Source organism: Rhinolophus sinicus, chromosome 5, assembly GCF_057876585.1.
Source record: "Rhinolophus sinicus isolate RSI-liver-muscle chromosome 5, RSI-T2T, whole genome shotgun sequence".
Classification (NCBI taxonomy): Eukaryota; Metazoa; Chordata; class Mammalia; order Chiroptera; family Rhinolophidae; genus Rhinolophus; species Rhinolophus sinicus.
The window spans coordinates 59,688,359-59,702,651 of NC_142505.1; the positions used below are offsets into that span (position 1 = coordinate 59,688,359).

At 40.8% G+C, this 14,293-nt stretch overlaps 1 protein-coding gene across 4 annotated transcripts in view; it reads left to right on the forward strand.

Moving 5' to 3' along the window:
• Positions 1–14,293, forward strand: part of SLC25A26 (solute carrier family 25 member 26) — a 154,844-nt gene that overhangs the window by 1,904 nt on the left and 138,647 nt on the right. For 2 of the 4 annotated variants that reach the window (XM_019757175.2, XM_088798530.1), the window contains exon 2: positions 12,241–12,397. The exons of the other annotated variants lie outside the window; for them this stretch is intronic. In XM_019757175.2, the coding sequence (XP_019612734.1) occupies positions 12,241–12,397 (157 nt within the window). The remainder of the gene's footprint in view (positions 1–12,240; positions 12,398–14,293) is intronic. 4 annotated transcript variants of the gene reach the window in all.

Sequence of the window (14,293 nt, forward strand, 5' to 3'; positions counted from 1 at the left end):
GGTCAGATTCCAACCCAGACATTGTAACATGGGATTCCATGCTCTTAACTGCTCCCGGATACTGTATCTGAAGTCAGTAGCAGTTGCTAAAAACATGTGAGAGCCAAATTAATAAAATAATAATGGTTTTAAAAAATTTTTAAAGTGTGGTTAACATGCAGGAAGGTATACTTGTTTTCAGTGTAGTTACCAAGGGTAAAATTGGGATCAGTGGGTATAAGTTTCAAGGAAGTTAGATTTCATTCCAGCTAAAACCAAATCATTTTATTAATTCAGCACACAGTTTATCTGCCATGAATTCTGCCCACTGGGTACTGTGATTACCCTTGGAGATGCGGTGGCAAACAAGCCGAACCCAAAAGATAAGTACTCTGAAAGAAATGAACTGAGGTGGGATAGAGAGAATAATCTCGGAGGACCTACTTTAGAGGGAGTAACCAAGGAAACTGAGGAGGTAACATGTAAGCTAAGACCTAAAAGACAGGAAGGGGCAAGACATTTTGATGTGAAGAGGGGAAAGTTTAGAGCAAGCAGCACATGAGAAAACCCTTAGATGGAAAAGTGTAGAATGTTTAAGTGGGGGCTGAGGCCTACTGGGTAAGAGTAATATGGCAGGGGATGGTATTGGAGAGGTAGACAAGACCAGCTGACGTGAGTCTTTGGGGGTCATGGGAAGGAATGTGGATTCTTTTTGAAGCATAACGGAAGCCGTTAGAAGGTTTTATTATCAAAGAGTAGAAATGGAGTGGCCACTTTTCAAGGTTGGCAGCATCTTTGAGACAGGCTGAGCACACCTGAGGAAGTACTGTTTTGCTTACTACCGTGTTAGTAGAGCCTGACCCTTGGTAGGCATTCAACACTAATTGTTGAGTGAATGAATGAAAGGTAGGCCTAGATGATTGCTGAAGTCTTGGAAATAGTATTCTAAGGGTTAAAGGAAATAACCTCAAATATGCAGTGCAGAGCCTGGCACGTAGCAGATATTTAAATGTTCCCCTCCTAAATCTTCATGAGGGTCATTGAAGGGCTACAGGTTTGAAGAAGGGGAGAGCCTCTGGGATATTGTTAGTTTTCATTTGGACGTTACGCTTACATGGTGGAAAGTTTGCAAACTTAATTGCCAGACCTTTTCGTAGAGTGGGCTATTTAGGAAACAAAGCAAAACAAAACAAACCTCAAAGAGTACATTGACTGGTGCATGCTTTTAGGAATGTAGTTTGGAATAACTATTAGCAACCTAAAGATGTCCATAACATTTAACGCAGTGAAGATAATCGGAAGCCACTTAAATATAAAATAAGAGGAATGGTGAGATAAGCGATGATAGATGCATTTCATGGACTATTCAGCGAACCTTCAAATAGTGCTTGTGAAGAGCATGTGCTTTAACAACATGGAGAATGCTTATGAGAGTATAAAAAAAAAATAGAACACAGGACATGTGTACATCTGTTCATGCCTAATTAAAAGTGTAAAAATACTGTTCCATTCATTTAAAAAAAAGCATTGATATGAAATAATTTTGATAGTAGCGTTGCAGATAGTAGTTCCAACTGCTGCAATATTGCGAGTGCAGGCACACCGTGGAGATAATTGTGGTTTCATTTCCAGACCACTGTAGTCAAGTGGGTATCGCAATAAAACGAGTCTTAATTTTTGCTGGTGGAGGGTCTTGCCGTCCGTTTATAAAAAAATGCAACATCTGTGAAGTGCAATAAAGCAAAGTTCAATAAAATGAGATATGCCTGTACCTTTTTCCTTCTGGTTCTTTTAATACAAAAAAGTACTTTACATTTTAAAAAATAGCACATCTTTTATCACATGCTTGACTCTTCTCTCTCTCACTTTCAGTACTTAACTATTTCACTGACTTCGTAGTTCATGTATTCACCTGGCTTGTTCTGAATGAAACCAAAAACATCCCTGCTGCAGTTACTTGTAACCAGACTTAAATTACAGGTGAAAGAACTTGGGCACGTGGGGGTGCTATGCAGTGTAAAGTACGGGCAATCCTTTGCATGGTAGTGTGGGGCTGTACAAATGAATGTGCAAGTGGAAATCATGCTGTGGGACAGAGTCCCAGAGAGCAGTTTCCAGGCTTGGCCTCACGTGGAAAGGTTCTGGCTCGGTTATTAGATGGCCATCAGCTGTGATCAGATGGCCATCAGCTGTGGCTAGGTGACCATCAGCTGTTACCGGTTAGCCATTAGCCACTAATATAACTGCTGTGGCTTCGCTGGCAAGGGGGTTGGTTGGTTGGCAGAGAAGCGGATGGCGGATTGCAGCTAGCAAGTGGGGTTTGTTGGCAGAGAAGGGGATGGCAGATTGCGGATCGTGTGGCTCCTGCTTCCTATGTCTCCAACCCAGCCTCCAGCGAGACTATAGTGGTATGACTCCCCTATCTATGGCTCTATTGGTGTTCCTTTTTGGCCTCACCATGTCCTACGTTCTTGTGCGGGGAGCAGGAGCTGAGACCCTGCATGACACATGGCACAGCAAGCAGGGTTCTCCTGGTCAGGTAACGGAGTCGTCTGCCCCTGGGCAGGAGGACATGTGGCCCCCACACAGTGTTTGGTGCCTGGTGGCCACTCTTCTCAGGAGTTGGACCCCCGAGGAGGGGTGGGAGGACATGGACAGTTCTCCAACCAGCATAGGCTGGAAAAAGCGAAGGTCGTTGCGGCCCTGTGGGCTGGGAAGTGCTTGATGAAGCAGTCCAGGTGCAGGACTTGTGGTCCCAGGAGGAAGCACTTGCTGAGTCCTCGGTGGAGGATGCTGGTGAGGTCAAGGTCGTCCCTCACTCCCAGTTTGGGGAGAACTTGGATCCCTCGCCCTGCAGAGAGGGCACACATTGTTGTGAGACTAACACACAGTCCTGGCAAATGACTATGGACTGTGGGGAATTGCCTTCCATCTCTGATTTGGTGGACCGCTTGACTGTTTGCTTGGGAACGTACCACCATGTAGTGGAATTGGCAGAAGTTTACTTCCTGTGTCTTGCCCGGCCACCAGCGAGACTGGTTGGTGCAGGAGGACCCCTTGTTGGGGTGCAGGCAGATGTTTGCTTCCTGTGTCTCGACTGGCCATCGAGAATATATAAGAACCTTAGCTGTGAGCCCCTATTGTTCCAGCACAGTACCCTGAGGAACCCAGGCTGTGTCCAGGAAGTCTGGCTGTACCCAGAAAGACTGGAGGTACCCTGAGAACCCTGGCTGTGCCCAGAAAGTAGGTGAACATCGAGGGACACCCCCTGGGACATTACTTGAACTGGACTGAAACTTTTTCTCATGAGCTGGGTTCCTCACACAGACCCTCGCGGATGACACTTGACATGTAGATTGTGAGGCAAGACCCTGGAGGGGTGGAGTGTGGGGACAGTCGCAGAGAGCAGTTTCCAGGCTCTCGGCCTCGTGGAAAGGTGTTGGCTCAGGTAGTAGATGGCCATCAGCTGTAATCAGATGGCCATCCTCTGTGGCTGGATAGCCATAAGCTGTTACTGGTTAGCCATTAGCCGCTAATATAACTGCCGTGGCTTCGCTGGCAAGGGGGTTGGTTGGTTGGTTGGTTGGTTGGCAGAGAAGCGGACAGCAAGATTGCAGATCGTGTGGCTCCTGCTTCCTATGTCTCCAACCCAGCCACCAGCGAGAATATAGTGGTATGACTCCCCTATGTATGGCTCTGTTGTAGTTCCTTTTTGGCCTCACCATATCCTGTGTTCTTGTGAGGGGAGTGGGCGCTGAGACTCTGCATGACACATGCAGTGGTCTTAATGATGAGAAAAATTATGATAATTTAATGAGCTTTAAAAATTCTTGTCGGTGTTAAAAAGTAAAATCATTGTTGATTGTAAAAAGGTATAGGGAAATGAAAAAATAGTAAAACTAATATTTAGTACATTGTAATTTAAAACATTGGAAACATTAAGAATGTATTTCTTTGTAAAAAATGTATCAAAAATAATTTGAACAGTACTTGTTTTCTAGTCCTATAATTTACAGAATAAGTATCTTTTTTAGGCCTTGGCAAATGTCATACGAGGTATAACAATTAAGTTTGTGAACTTGTTGCAACGACGTTGCTAACCTTTTTTGATATCAGGGATTATTCATTATGAAGTTGTACCTACTGGACAGTTTACCAAGTTTACTATTTGGAAGTGCTGAAAAGGCTGCGTGAAAAAGTTAGACGACCTGGACCTTTCGCCAGTAATTCATGGCTCTTGCATCATGAAAATGTACCAGCTCACACGGCACCGTCTGTGAGGGAGTTTTTAGGCAGTAAACAAATATCTGTGTTGAAACACCCTCCCTACTCACCTGATCTGGCCCCCAATGACTTCTTTTTTACCTGAAGATAAAGGAAATATTGAAAGGAAGATATTTTGATGACATTCAGGACATCAAGGTAATACTACGACAGCTCTGATGGCCATTCCAGAAAAAGAGTTCCAAAATTACTTTGAAGGGTGGACTAGGCACTGGCGTCGGTGCATAGCTTCCTAAGGGGAGTACTTTGAAGTTGACCCTAGTGATATTCAGCAGTGAGGTATGTAGTACATTTTCTGGGATGAGTTCGCAAACTTAATTGTCGGAACTTGTATACTGCTTTGTAACTTTGGATCAACTTCCAACATTTTATCCTATGTACTTTCAATGTTGTGAAATAGCTCCAAGAGTCCCTTTAATGTGAAGATTTTTGCTGGCAGAACTTCCTCTGGGACGACTTCATCCTTTTTGTCACAACCACTTTCCTCCTTATGTTGATAAGGTTGCCTTCACTAATTTCCTCTGGCTGCATATCTAGTCTCTCACATGACAGAAGTGTCAATATCCCATAGCCAGCTATTCTATAACGCCATTTATGTTTGACTTGAATTTCACTTTCATTGTTATCACTTTTCATTTATTTGCTGCACTTTTATCTTTGTTGGCCAATTCCCTCTCTTGATTGCCGTTTTGTAAAATGTCCTTATGATAACTGTAATTTGAACCGTGGTGTTGGAGGGCTTATGTTACTTGTGGTAGGTAACTGAAATTCCTGTGTGAGTACTGTGCAAGGTTCAAGGACTGTTTGTCTTGTGGTTTCTTTTTTCTCTTTTGAGGTGGTTCTGAAAAAGCTTTTTCATAATACTCATGCCGTGCCTTGCCACTGGATCTCCCCTTATGCTGAAGAAGGGGACTTGAAGGGAAGGGCATGGGTAGTTGCTAGGGCTTCTTAGATGGGTTGAGAAAATAGAAGAAAAGATAAGAACGAAGTGTTGGACCTCCTTTAAGGGAAATTTTCGGCGTTCTTTGCCCCAAATCTTTCTTTCTGGAAGGTAGCCTCCTAGTCTTCAATCTGGAGTAAAGAGAAGTTAGTGTCTGATAATGAAGCGTTATCTCCAAATCTGTAAGGAGTTGGGAATGATACTTCATGTTCTCAAGGTTGCTTTGTGTAATTTGTTTCCTTTTGGCATGAAAGTCAAAATGAGCAGGACTTTTTTTTGGCTTGCTTTCGTGTTGAGCTGGCAGTCAGCTAGACACACGTATACGAATTCTGAATTTTGATCACTCAGTGGAGCATGTGGTGCACCCTTGGAGACCACCAGTCATCTAGGACCACAGTTGAGAGCCGCTGCTGTGATGAAGTCATCTCTTTTGCATCTCAAGTACCAGAAGATGGGACTACCTTTCCTTTCTTATTTTTCTTTCAGTATAAGAGGGGGGTATTGGGAAAGTTTTAGTATGTGATAATTTAGAAGGAGATCACTTGTGAATATGCTTTTGTTTCCACTTCCAAAACAAATGCTATATGTGCAAATATAAATTTTAAATACTAATTTTTTTATGATACAGACATAATTTCAGTAATGTTAATGGAATGCCAAGTAGAAGAAAGGCAAAAGTGTACCCACAGTTTTTCCACCTCCACAAATCTGGTATCTTTTAACCTGTTTAAACCAGACTTTTGTTAGCTTTGGCTTTTGTACCTGGGAAGAGTGCCTCAAAGCTATGGTCGCTGTCCTCATGGGTTTACAGTCATGTAGGAGCAGATGCTAAACAGAAATAAAAATTAACTATGTGATTGCAAATGGTGATAAAAACTAACCATTTACTGACCATTTTAACATGTACTTATGCAAATTTTTCTTATCCGGTCATATGGTTACAATTTTGTAGTCAGTGTTTTTTGGTATTGTTTTTAAAAATTAACCCATAAATTCAAATCCAAGGGTCATAAATAAATTTGAGCACTAGTATTTCTCGAGTTTTTGAAGTCAACGCTGACTTGTTCCTGCTATGTATTTGGCTTCTGTTATGTCTGTGGGTGATTCTTATTCAGGGAGCAGAATCTGAGGAGAGCTTTTAATTCATTATTGCTAATGAAAGACTGGAACTTACAGATTTTATATGTGACTTGATTAAGTTTAATATATGAATGTAATCTTTAGTATTTGGTGAACTACATGTCAGTTTTGCATGGTTTTTAATATTGACATGTCAGAAATATGGCAGGCTTTGAAGGATATTTCTAGTTACATAATACTAAAAATAACTCATATTTGTTGATAATTGATTAAGGATGGACATTTTGCTAAGCGTATAGCAGGCTCATGTAATTGTATTTCTCATTTGATGTCACTGAATTCTCAAACATGCTGTGAAGTATAGGTACCATTTTTCCCATTTCATACATGAAGAAATATAGGCTGAGGGAGGTTAAATAGCTTTCCTAAGGAGACCTAGTTGAGACCGAAGCCAGGTGTGTCTGTCTGATGCCAAAGCTGTGGTCTTAGGCAATATTTAATCGGAAAGAGTTTCTGGAGAAATGGAAGAATACTCAAGTTAGATTCTAGAACCATTGGATTCTTGAGAACAGCCTCACTGAACAAAACTGAACCTACAGTCTTTTCCATTGGGAGGTGATGATAAGCAGAGGATTTCTGGAGAAATTACTGTGAATATACCACAAAGCTGTGGGTATAGTTGTGGAATGTTACTAAGTACAGCAGCAGACAGATAACACTAGCTTTCACTGTCACAGTGCAGTGGCAAACCACAACACAGACAACTAAACAGTGACTTAATGCAGTTTTTCTTCTGAACACTTAATTTTTTTTTATAAAGTGTTTGCTCATCACTCAGTTCCATTTGATTCAAACCAATAAACAAGGCAGAAGCCCTGCTGCACACGAGGTGCTGGATTAGATATTTAGGACGGCAAACGTCCTGGCTTCCACTCTGAAGGATCTTGATGTTGATATCATCGTTAGTACCCAAAGGGAAATACAAACAAAGTTAAATGGGGGAGTCAAGGAAGTAGCATTGAACTCGGGGAGATTGAGAAGGGCATTAGGAAGGACGTGGCATTTGGTCACAGCCTTAACAATGAGGAGGATTTTGGCGTGCGTGCGTGCATGGCGGCGTGGGTGGCAGGGGAGCAAGTGGTCTGCTGGCTGTGTAGACAGGAGACAAGGGTATAGGAACGGCATTCTGTTGAGAGAAAGCCTAAGCAGGAGCACGGAAATGAGAAGTTTCCGACATGTTGGGAAATCAGAATAGTCAGATTGGGTGATGCTCAAGGTTCGTTAGATTGTGAAATGAAGCTGGACAGGTAGTTCAGAATCGTCGGGTCCAGGTTCTCCGTAGTTACCCCTTACTGAGTGCGTCCTACATTCCAGTTGCAACCAGTGAATTTGGAGCTTTTTTTGATGGGAGATATTTTGAATAGCTTTTGTTTTTTTATGTTTGTAATACTCATTACAAATCTTGAACAATACAAAAATTAACAAGATAGTAAAAATACTCATCTTGAATCTTCCCACAAAGGTAATCACTTTTAGCAATTTAGTGTGTATGCTTCCAGAATTCTAAGTATGCGTATATAAATAGATACATATTTCTTTGAAAGGTGGGATTACAAAGCCTGCAGTGCTCTATAGCTTATTTGGTTAATTTACTACTGTAACACGTTTCTGTACCAGTGAGTTCAGATGCCTTCTTTCTTTTAAAGACTGTATACCAATTCATCACTTGGATATAAGAATTTTTCCAGCAAGACCCTTAGGATAGACTTTTAGGTTATTTCCAGTTTTTTACTGTTACAAACAATGAGGTAGTAAACATTCTTATATATTTATGCATTTATTTCTGTGGGAGAAATGTTTAGAAATAGCTGGATCAGGGTTTTTTAATTTAACATTTTCATTTTGCCACATTGCCCTTCAATAAATTATAATAATTTGTTTTCCTTCATAGTGCCCATTACTAGTCTTCATATTTTTAACCTTTTAAAATTTTATTGGGAAAATGTTTTAATTTGTTTTTATTTGACCATTAATGATGGGGAAGCATATTTTCATAATTTTGTTGGCCATTTACATTTTCCTTTTGGGAATTGCTTCGTCCCGTGTTTTGCAATTTTCAAAAAATTGGATGTACTTTTTTTAGGTTGACCCTCTAAATATGGGTAGCAGCCCCTTTTTTTAGGTTGACTTGTAGTGCCCTCTACAATATGGGTAGCAGCCCTTCGTTACAGTTATTCATTCATTCTTCAGATAGTTGGGTATCTGCACTGTACTGGAGCTGAGAACATACTGGTGATCAAAGCAGGTATGGATCTTACAGTCTAGTGGGACATACAGGCAGTGGTTAGATGCTCAGTTGTAGAATTAAAATTGTGATCAGCGTGTGGAAACGAGAGAGTCTACTCCTAGACTGGGGGATTAGAGAAGAGCTGTACAAGGTCCTAGAAATGAGGAAGCTCAGATGAGGAAAAGAGAGCTCAAAGTGGCAAGGGGGTACTCAGCAAAGGGCAAATGGGGGAGCTGAGGGTGGACAGGCAGATGGGGTCCCAAACTTCATCCCAAGGGTTGTTGGAAAGTTTGGAGGAAATATAAACTGGAGAGGGGCAAAATGAAATTGAAATTTGCATTTTACAAACTGTCTCTGCCATTAGTATAAAAGTGGCAAAGAGCATTGCAGGGAGGACGAGTGGTGAATGGGAAAGATGACCAGAGTAACAGGAAGTAGAGGCAGCAGGTCTGTAAGGAGGAGGTGCTTAAAGTCTGGTGGCCACTTCCTGGTGGAGAAAACTGGGAGTGTCAGGAGGCATGTCCCCCCCCTTCCCCCCCCCCCCCGCCCCCCGAACCCATGTTAATGTTTCCTCTGGTTCTTCTTAGCTGCCGTTTAGGCCAGTGGCCTGAAATGGCTCTGCTTAGTTAGACAGGTGGTTTGAGTTTTTCCTGTGGTTGAGCAGCAATGATTTTTTTCTATGGTGCCAGCCTCCTTTTGCAGAATAAAGGTTTTATAGCATGTAATCTTGACTTTTTTTCAACTCCCAGAGTAATGTGAAAGCACTAATTAGACACTTCCTCTCTACAAACTGCCAGTACTTTTTATATTTATTAACTTCAGGTAGAGATGTGTATTTTATCTATACTATATCAAGGTTGCAATAAATTGTTACACTGTAGTTAGGCTTGCTGGTTGTCTGGGTTATGTTCTATATCTTTGGATGTTGTCTAGTTCATAACCATTTTCAGTGTCAGCTACCATAAATCTTGAAACTAATCGTTTGTCTGATAACCCTTTTGATAAATGATCGTAAATAAAACAAATTTCTCAGGCTAAAAAAATAAAAGAATTTGGTAAAGTTCCTTGTAATTCAGCTGATGTTGGCTTGTCTATTTTGTACATAATTATGTACAAAACAACATTGATTCAAAATGATAGGCAATCCTTAAAGATTTTGTTTAAATCTTAAATATGTTGCTGTGTGAATAAAAATATAGGTATTTCTTATTCTTCTTCCTGCTCTCTATTAGCTGTTTTTTTTTTCAGTCTCATGAATTTAAATGACATTTGAATTACAGAAGTTTAAAATCTGCAGAAGCAATTAGTAACTTTTGATTTATGTTTACTAGATAAGTAGATTCAATCTGGTCATTTTATTCTCAGAAGATAAGAATTCTGAAGAAAGAAGCGTGAGAGAATCAATGCATGCAAAGTAGCCAAATAGATTGAAAGAGTAATTACCTTATTGATTAAAATTTAGGAGTAGATAGTAAGCATCTCTCTGAACCCTCTCCTAAGATTAAAGAGAAAATTAGAATGAAGTGCAGCCTGTTTTTAATGAATCCAATCATTATTAGACATTCTCAGCAGGATTTTAGTTTTCGTGTTTTGAGAAAATGAAGAGGCAGGCAAAATATTTTCTTTACATACTGAATTTTAGAAAATCCTTAAAAATAAGTGAGAAAAACGTTGGAAAAGGTTGGCTTCCCCCCCCCCCCCCCCTTTCCCCATGACTAGGAAAAGGCCTCCTTTATATCCACAGAGAAATCCCACACTGTCATTCTTTTACTCCCAGTTGCGGTGCGTTCCTGGCACATCTGTGTTATTTGGTGATATCTTTGTAGGTCCTTCGCAGAGTAGACCTCCATGGTCTTTGAGGTCCTGTCGTGTCTTTCAGGCTGATCATATCGTATAGTATTAATGCTTATGGTAATGTACTTTTCTCGTATAAACTAATTTTTAATAACTTACCTCTGCTAGTTAATTATTGGATTTCTCATCGGAGTAATTTCATTTTTCCAGTGATTTTATGGTGAGTGGTAAGTCCTTAGTACCTAGGGAGTGTTTGCTAGGTACTAAGCTTTGTGCCCCCTGAGCATGTTGTAAACCCAGAGGGTGGAAACAGCTGATCATTTAGAATTTAGCCTATGTTTGAATAATATGAATTTTTCTATGTTTTGGAATATACATGTATATTTATAATGTATATTTTAACTTTTTGAATAAGTAATATATTCACATGGTTCAAAATTCAGAAGACAAGAAAAGTTAACAATTCAGTTTAAAAATTACTGTATAAGAACCATACTGAGAGTTATTTCTTTGAAATTCTTCCGTCAGCTTGCAGTAAACTGGTTTTGATTCACATCTTTAAATGACACTTGTAGACCTGGGTATTGACCTTTCTTTGACACTTTCTTTTTGTTCATATTTTTCTGAATATTTTTTTTGCTTCGACTTAGGTGTAATCAGTTTTGAAATAGTCTACATATGCTCCACGTAATTATGAGGTTCAAACTTAGTTTTTAAAGTGCAGCTTTCCAAAGCAACATGGTGTCTCTTGGGAGATGACTGGTTTGGGCCAGGTTTTAACGTCCTCTAGGAATTTGGCTCTTATTTTTTCTCCATTTATTCACGTAATTAAAAAAAAATTATCAAGGAATTTTCAAATATACACAAAATAGAATACAATACTAATAATTAGATACGTGAATCTTAAAATACAGATCTAGATTCAGAAGGATCATTACCTGTTTCAAAATAGAAATATCCCTCTCTCCCCATCTGTCCCTGCCCCCAAAAGTCTTACTACAGATTCACTACTCATTAGTTAAAAAGGCAAAAATATAACATTTGGTCTGATATAGAAAGGTCACCAAGATAAATTAAGTGAAAAAAATAAAGTTCAGCACTATGTATATTGTATACACCTTTTATTTTTTTGAAAAGGAAAATAAAATACATATTCATATTTACTTGTGTATGCCTAAAGTAACTTTGGAAGGATACAATAAGAAACCAATAAAAGTGGTTACCTGAGTTACTACCGTGTTTCCCCGAAAATAAGACCTAGCCGGACAATCAGCTCTAATGCGTCCCTTGGAGCAAAAATTAATATAAGACCCGGTCTTATTTTACTATAATATGAGACAGGGTCTTATATAATATGATATAATATAATATAATATAATATAATATAATATAATATAATATAATATAATACCTGATCTTATATAATATAAGACCGGGTCTTATATTTTTGCTCCAAAAGACGCATTAGAGCTGATTGTCTGGCTAGGTCTTATTTTCGAGGAAACAGTAGGAACATGGAAGGAGATTGAACTCTTTACCTTTCTGAATTTGTTTGCTTCTTTACTTCTTTGAACCATGTGAGAGTATTAAAAATGAATTTAAAATGTATTTTAAAGTAAATTTATTAAAACATTCGTTTAAAAATGTATTTAAAAATTTACAATTTGGAAATATAGCACTATAATGGTTATTTTCCCAGGAAAATCTTTAGATTTAGGTAGAAGGTCCTTTGACTATGCCAAATAGCCTGGAGACTGATAGGTATGAGAAATATGCTTTAAAGACTCCCTTCTTATCCCTACCCCCAAATGGCAGAGAGTTTATTTTATTGTAACCTTATTTTTCCTTTCTTACCTCTCCCCTTCTTTTTTTAAAGGCTGGTGGGGTAGCAGGTGTCTCTGTTGACTTGATATTATTTCCTCTGGATACCATTAAAACGAGGCTGCAGAGTCCCCAAGGATTTAATAAGGCTGGTGGTTTTCGTGGAATATATGCTGGCGTTCCTTCTGCTGCTATTGGATCCTTTCCTAATGGTAAAAATTATATTGATATTTTCTCTGCTATAAAGCTAAGACAATAGAATTTATTTTCAGAATGGTATGTGGTGTTACCCCAGATAGAATTTCATGTGTTGTGGCTTATCTTACGAATTTGTTTTTTATTCATTAACCCCATTACTTTTGAATCAGATGTAGAACCCATTCCATTGTATTTGTAATAGAAAAAAATAAGAGCAATCTTTTAAAAATGGTTTTTGTTAAAATCCCCAGTTAGAATCCTTAAAGTATTCTTCTAACATTGATTGTAATGCCTAGAGCTGAGTTTCTCAACCTCGCCTGCACATTAGAATCTCTTGGGAAGCTTTAAAAATTACTGGTGCCCGTGTTACTCCCAGAAGTTTAATTGGCCTGGGCTTTGCCTGAGTATCAGGGGTTTTAGTAGCTTCCCAGGTGATTTCAGTGTAAAGCTGAGTTTAATAACTACTGCCTCAGAGTCTTCTGGAGCAGAGGAATCTAAGAGGCATTAAACCTTCCTTTCGTAACTGAATTGCTCTTTGATGATGCAGCTGATTCCTGCTAACCTCCTGGATACCCTCCTTTCTTGCTTTTGTTTGGGATTTGAAGTCACGTTATATGATGTATGGCCTTATTCTAGAATCAGTATCATCTGTTTTACTTAATCCACTTGTTAGTATACTTTTTTCATTTTAATTGTTTACTGATGCTTTGAGTGGCATTTGAAAGCAAACCAAGCAAACAAAACACACACACACACACACACACACACACACACTCACTCACTGATAGAACCTCTGCTCTAGGATGATTCATGAGAAATTCTTTCATGTTACTTTGACATTTAAGTGTCCATCTATGTCCATCTGTGAGCACAGCTGTCAGGCGGGAGACCCTGCTCGCTGCGCCATTTGTCAGGCGGGAGACCCTGCTGGGTCTCTGCTCCCGCTCCCCATACAAGAACGCAGGATATGGTGAGGCCAAAAAGGAACACCCACGGAGCCATAGGTAGGGGAGTCATACCACTATATTCTCTCTGGTGGCACTATACTCTCGCTGGAGGCTGGATCCACACTGTCCGCAAACCGCCATCCACACTTGCCAGCCCAGCCACCATCTTCTTACTAGCCCCCATTCTTTCTCTCTCTTTTCTAGCACAGCCACAGCAGTTATATTAGTGGCCAATGGCTCACTGGTTACAGCTGACGGCCAACTAGCCACAGCTGATGGCCATGCAATCACAGTTGATGGCCATTTACTACCTGAGCCAGCACCCGTCTATGTGAGGCCGAGAGCCTGGAAACTGCTTTCTGGGGCTCTGCCCCCACACTCCACCCCTACAGGCTCTCGCCTCACAATCTACGCGACAAGCGTCTTCCGCAAGGGGCCCTGTGCGAGGAGCCTGAAGGTGAATGCAATATCCTGGACACAGCCAGGCTCTCTGGGCACAGCCAGGGTTTCTCAGGGCACCACCAGTGCTTCTGGGCACGGCCAGACTTCCTGGACTTCTTAGGGTACCACCTGTCTTCCCGGACACAGCCAGGGTTTCTCAGGGCACCACCAGTACTTCTGGGCACGGCCAGACTTCCTGGACTTCTTAGGGTACCACTAGTTTCCCCGGGCACAGCTAGGATTTCTCAGGGCACTGCCACTCTCTGTGGGCACAGCCACACTTCCTGGACACAGCCAGGGCTCTCAGGGCACTGCCACTCTCTGTGGGCACAGCCACACTTCCTGGACTCAGCCAGGGCTTTCAGGGCACTGCCACTCTCTGTGGGCACAGCCACACTTCCTGGACGCAGCCAGGGCTCTCAGGGCACTGCCACTCTCTCTGGGAACAGCCCGACTTCCCGGGCACAGCCAGGGTATCTTCAGGGCTCAGCCAGACTTCCTGGACTCAGCCAGGGCTCTCAG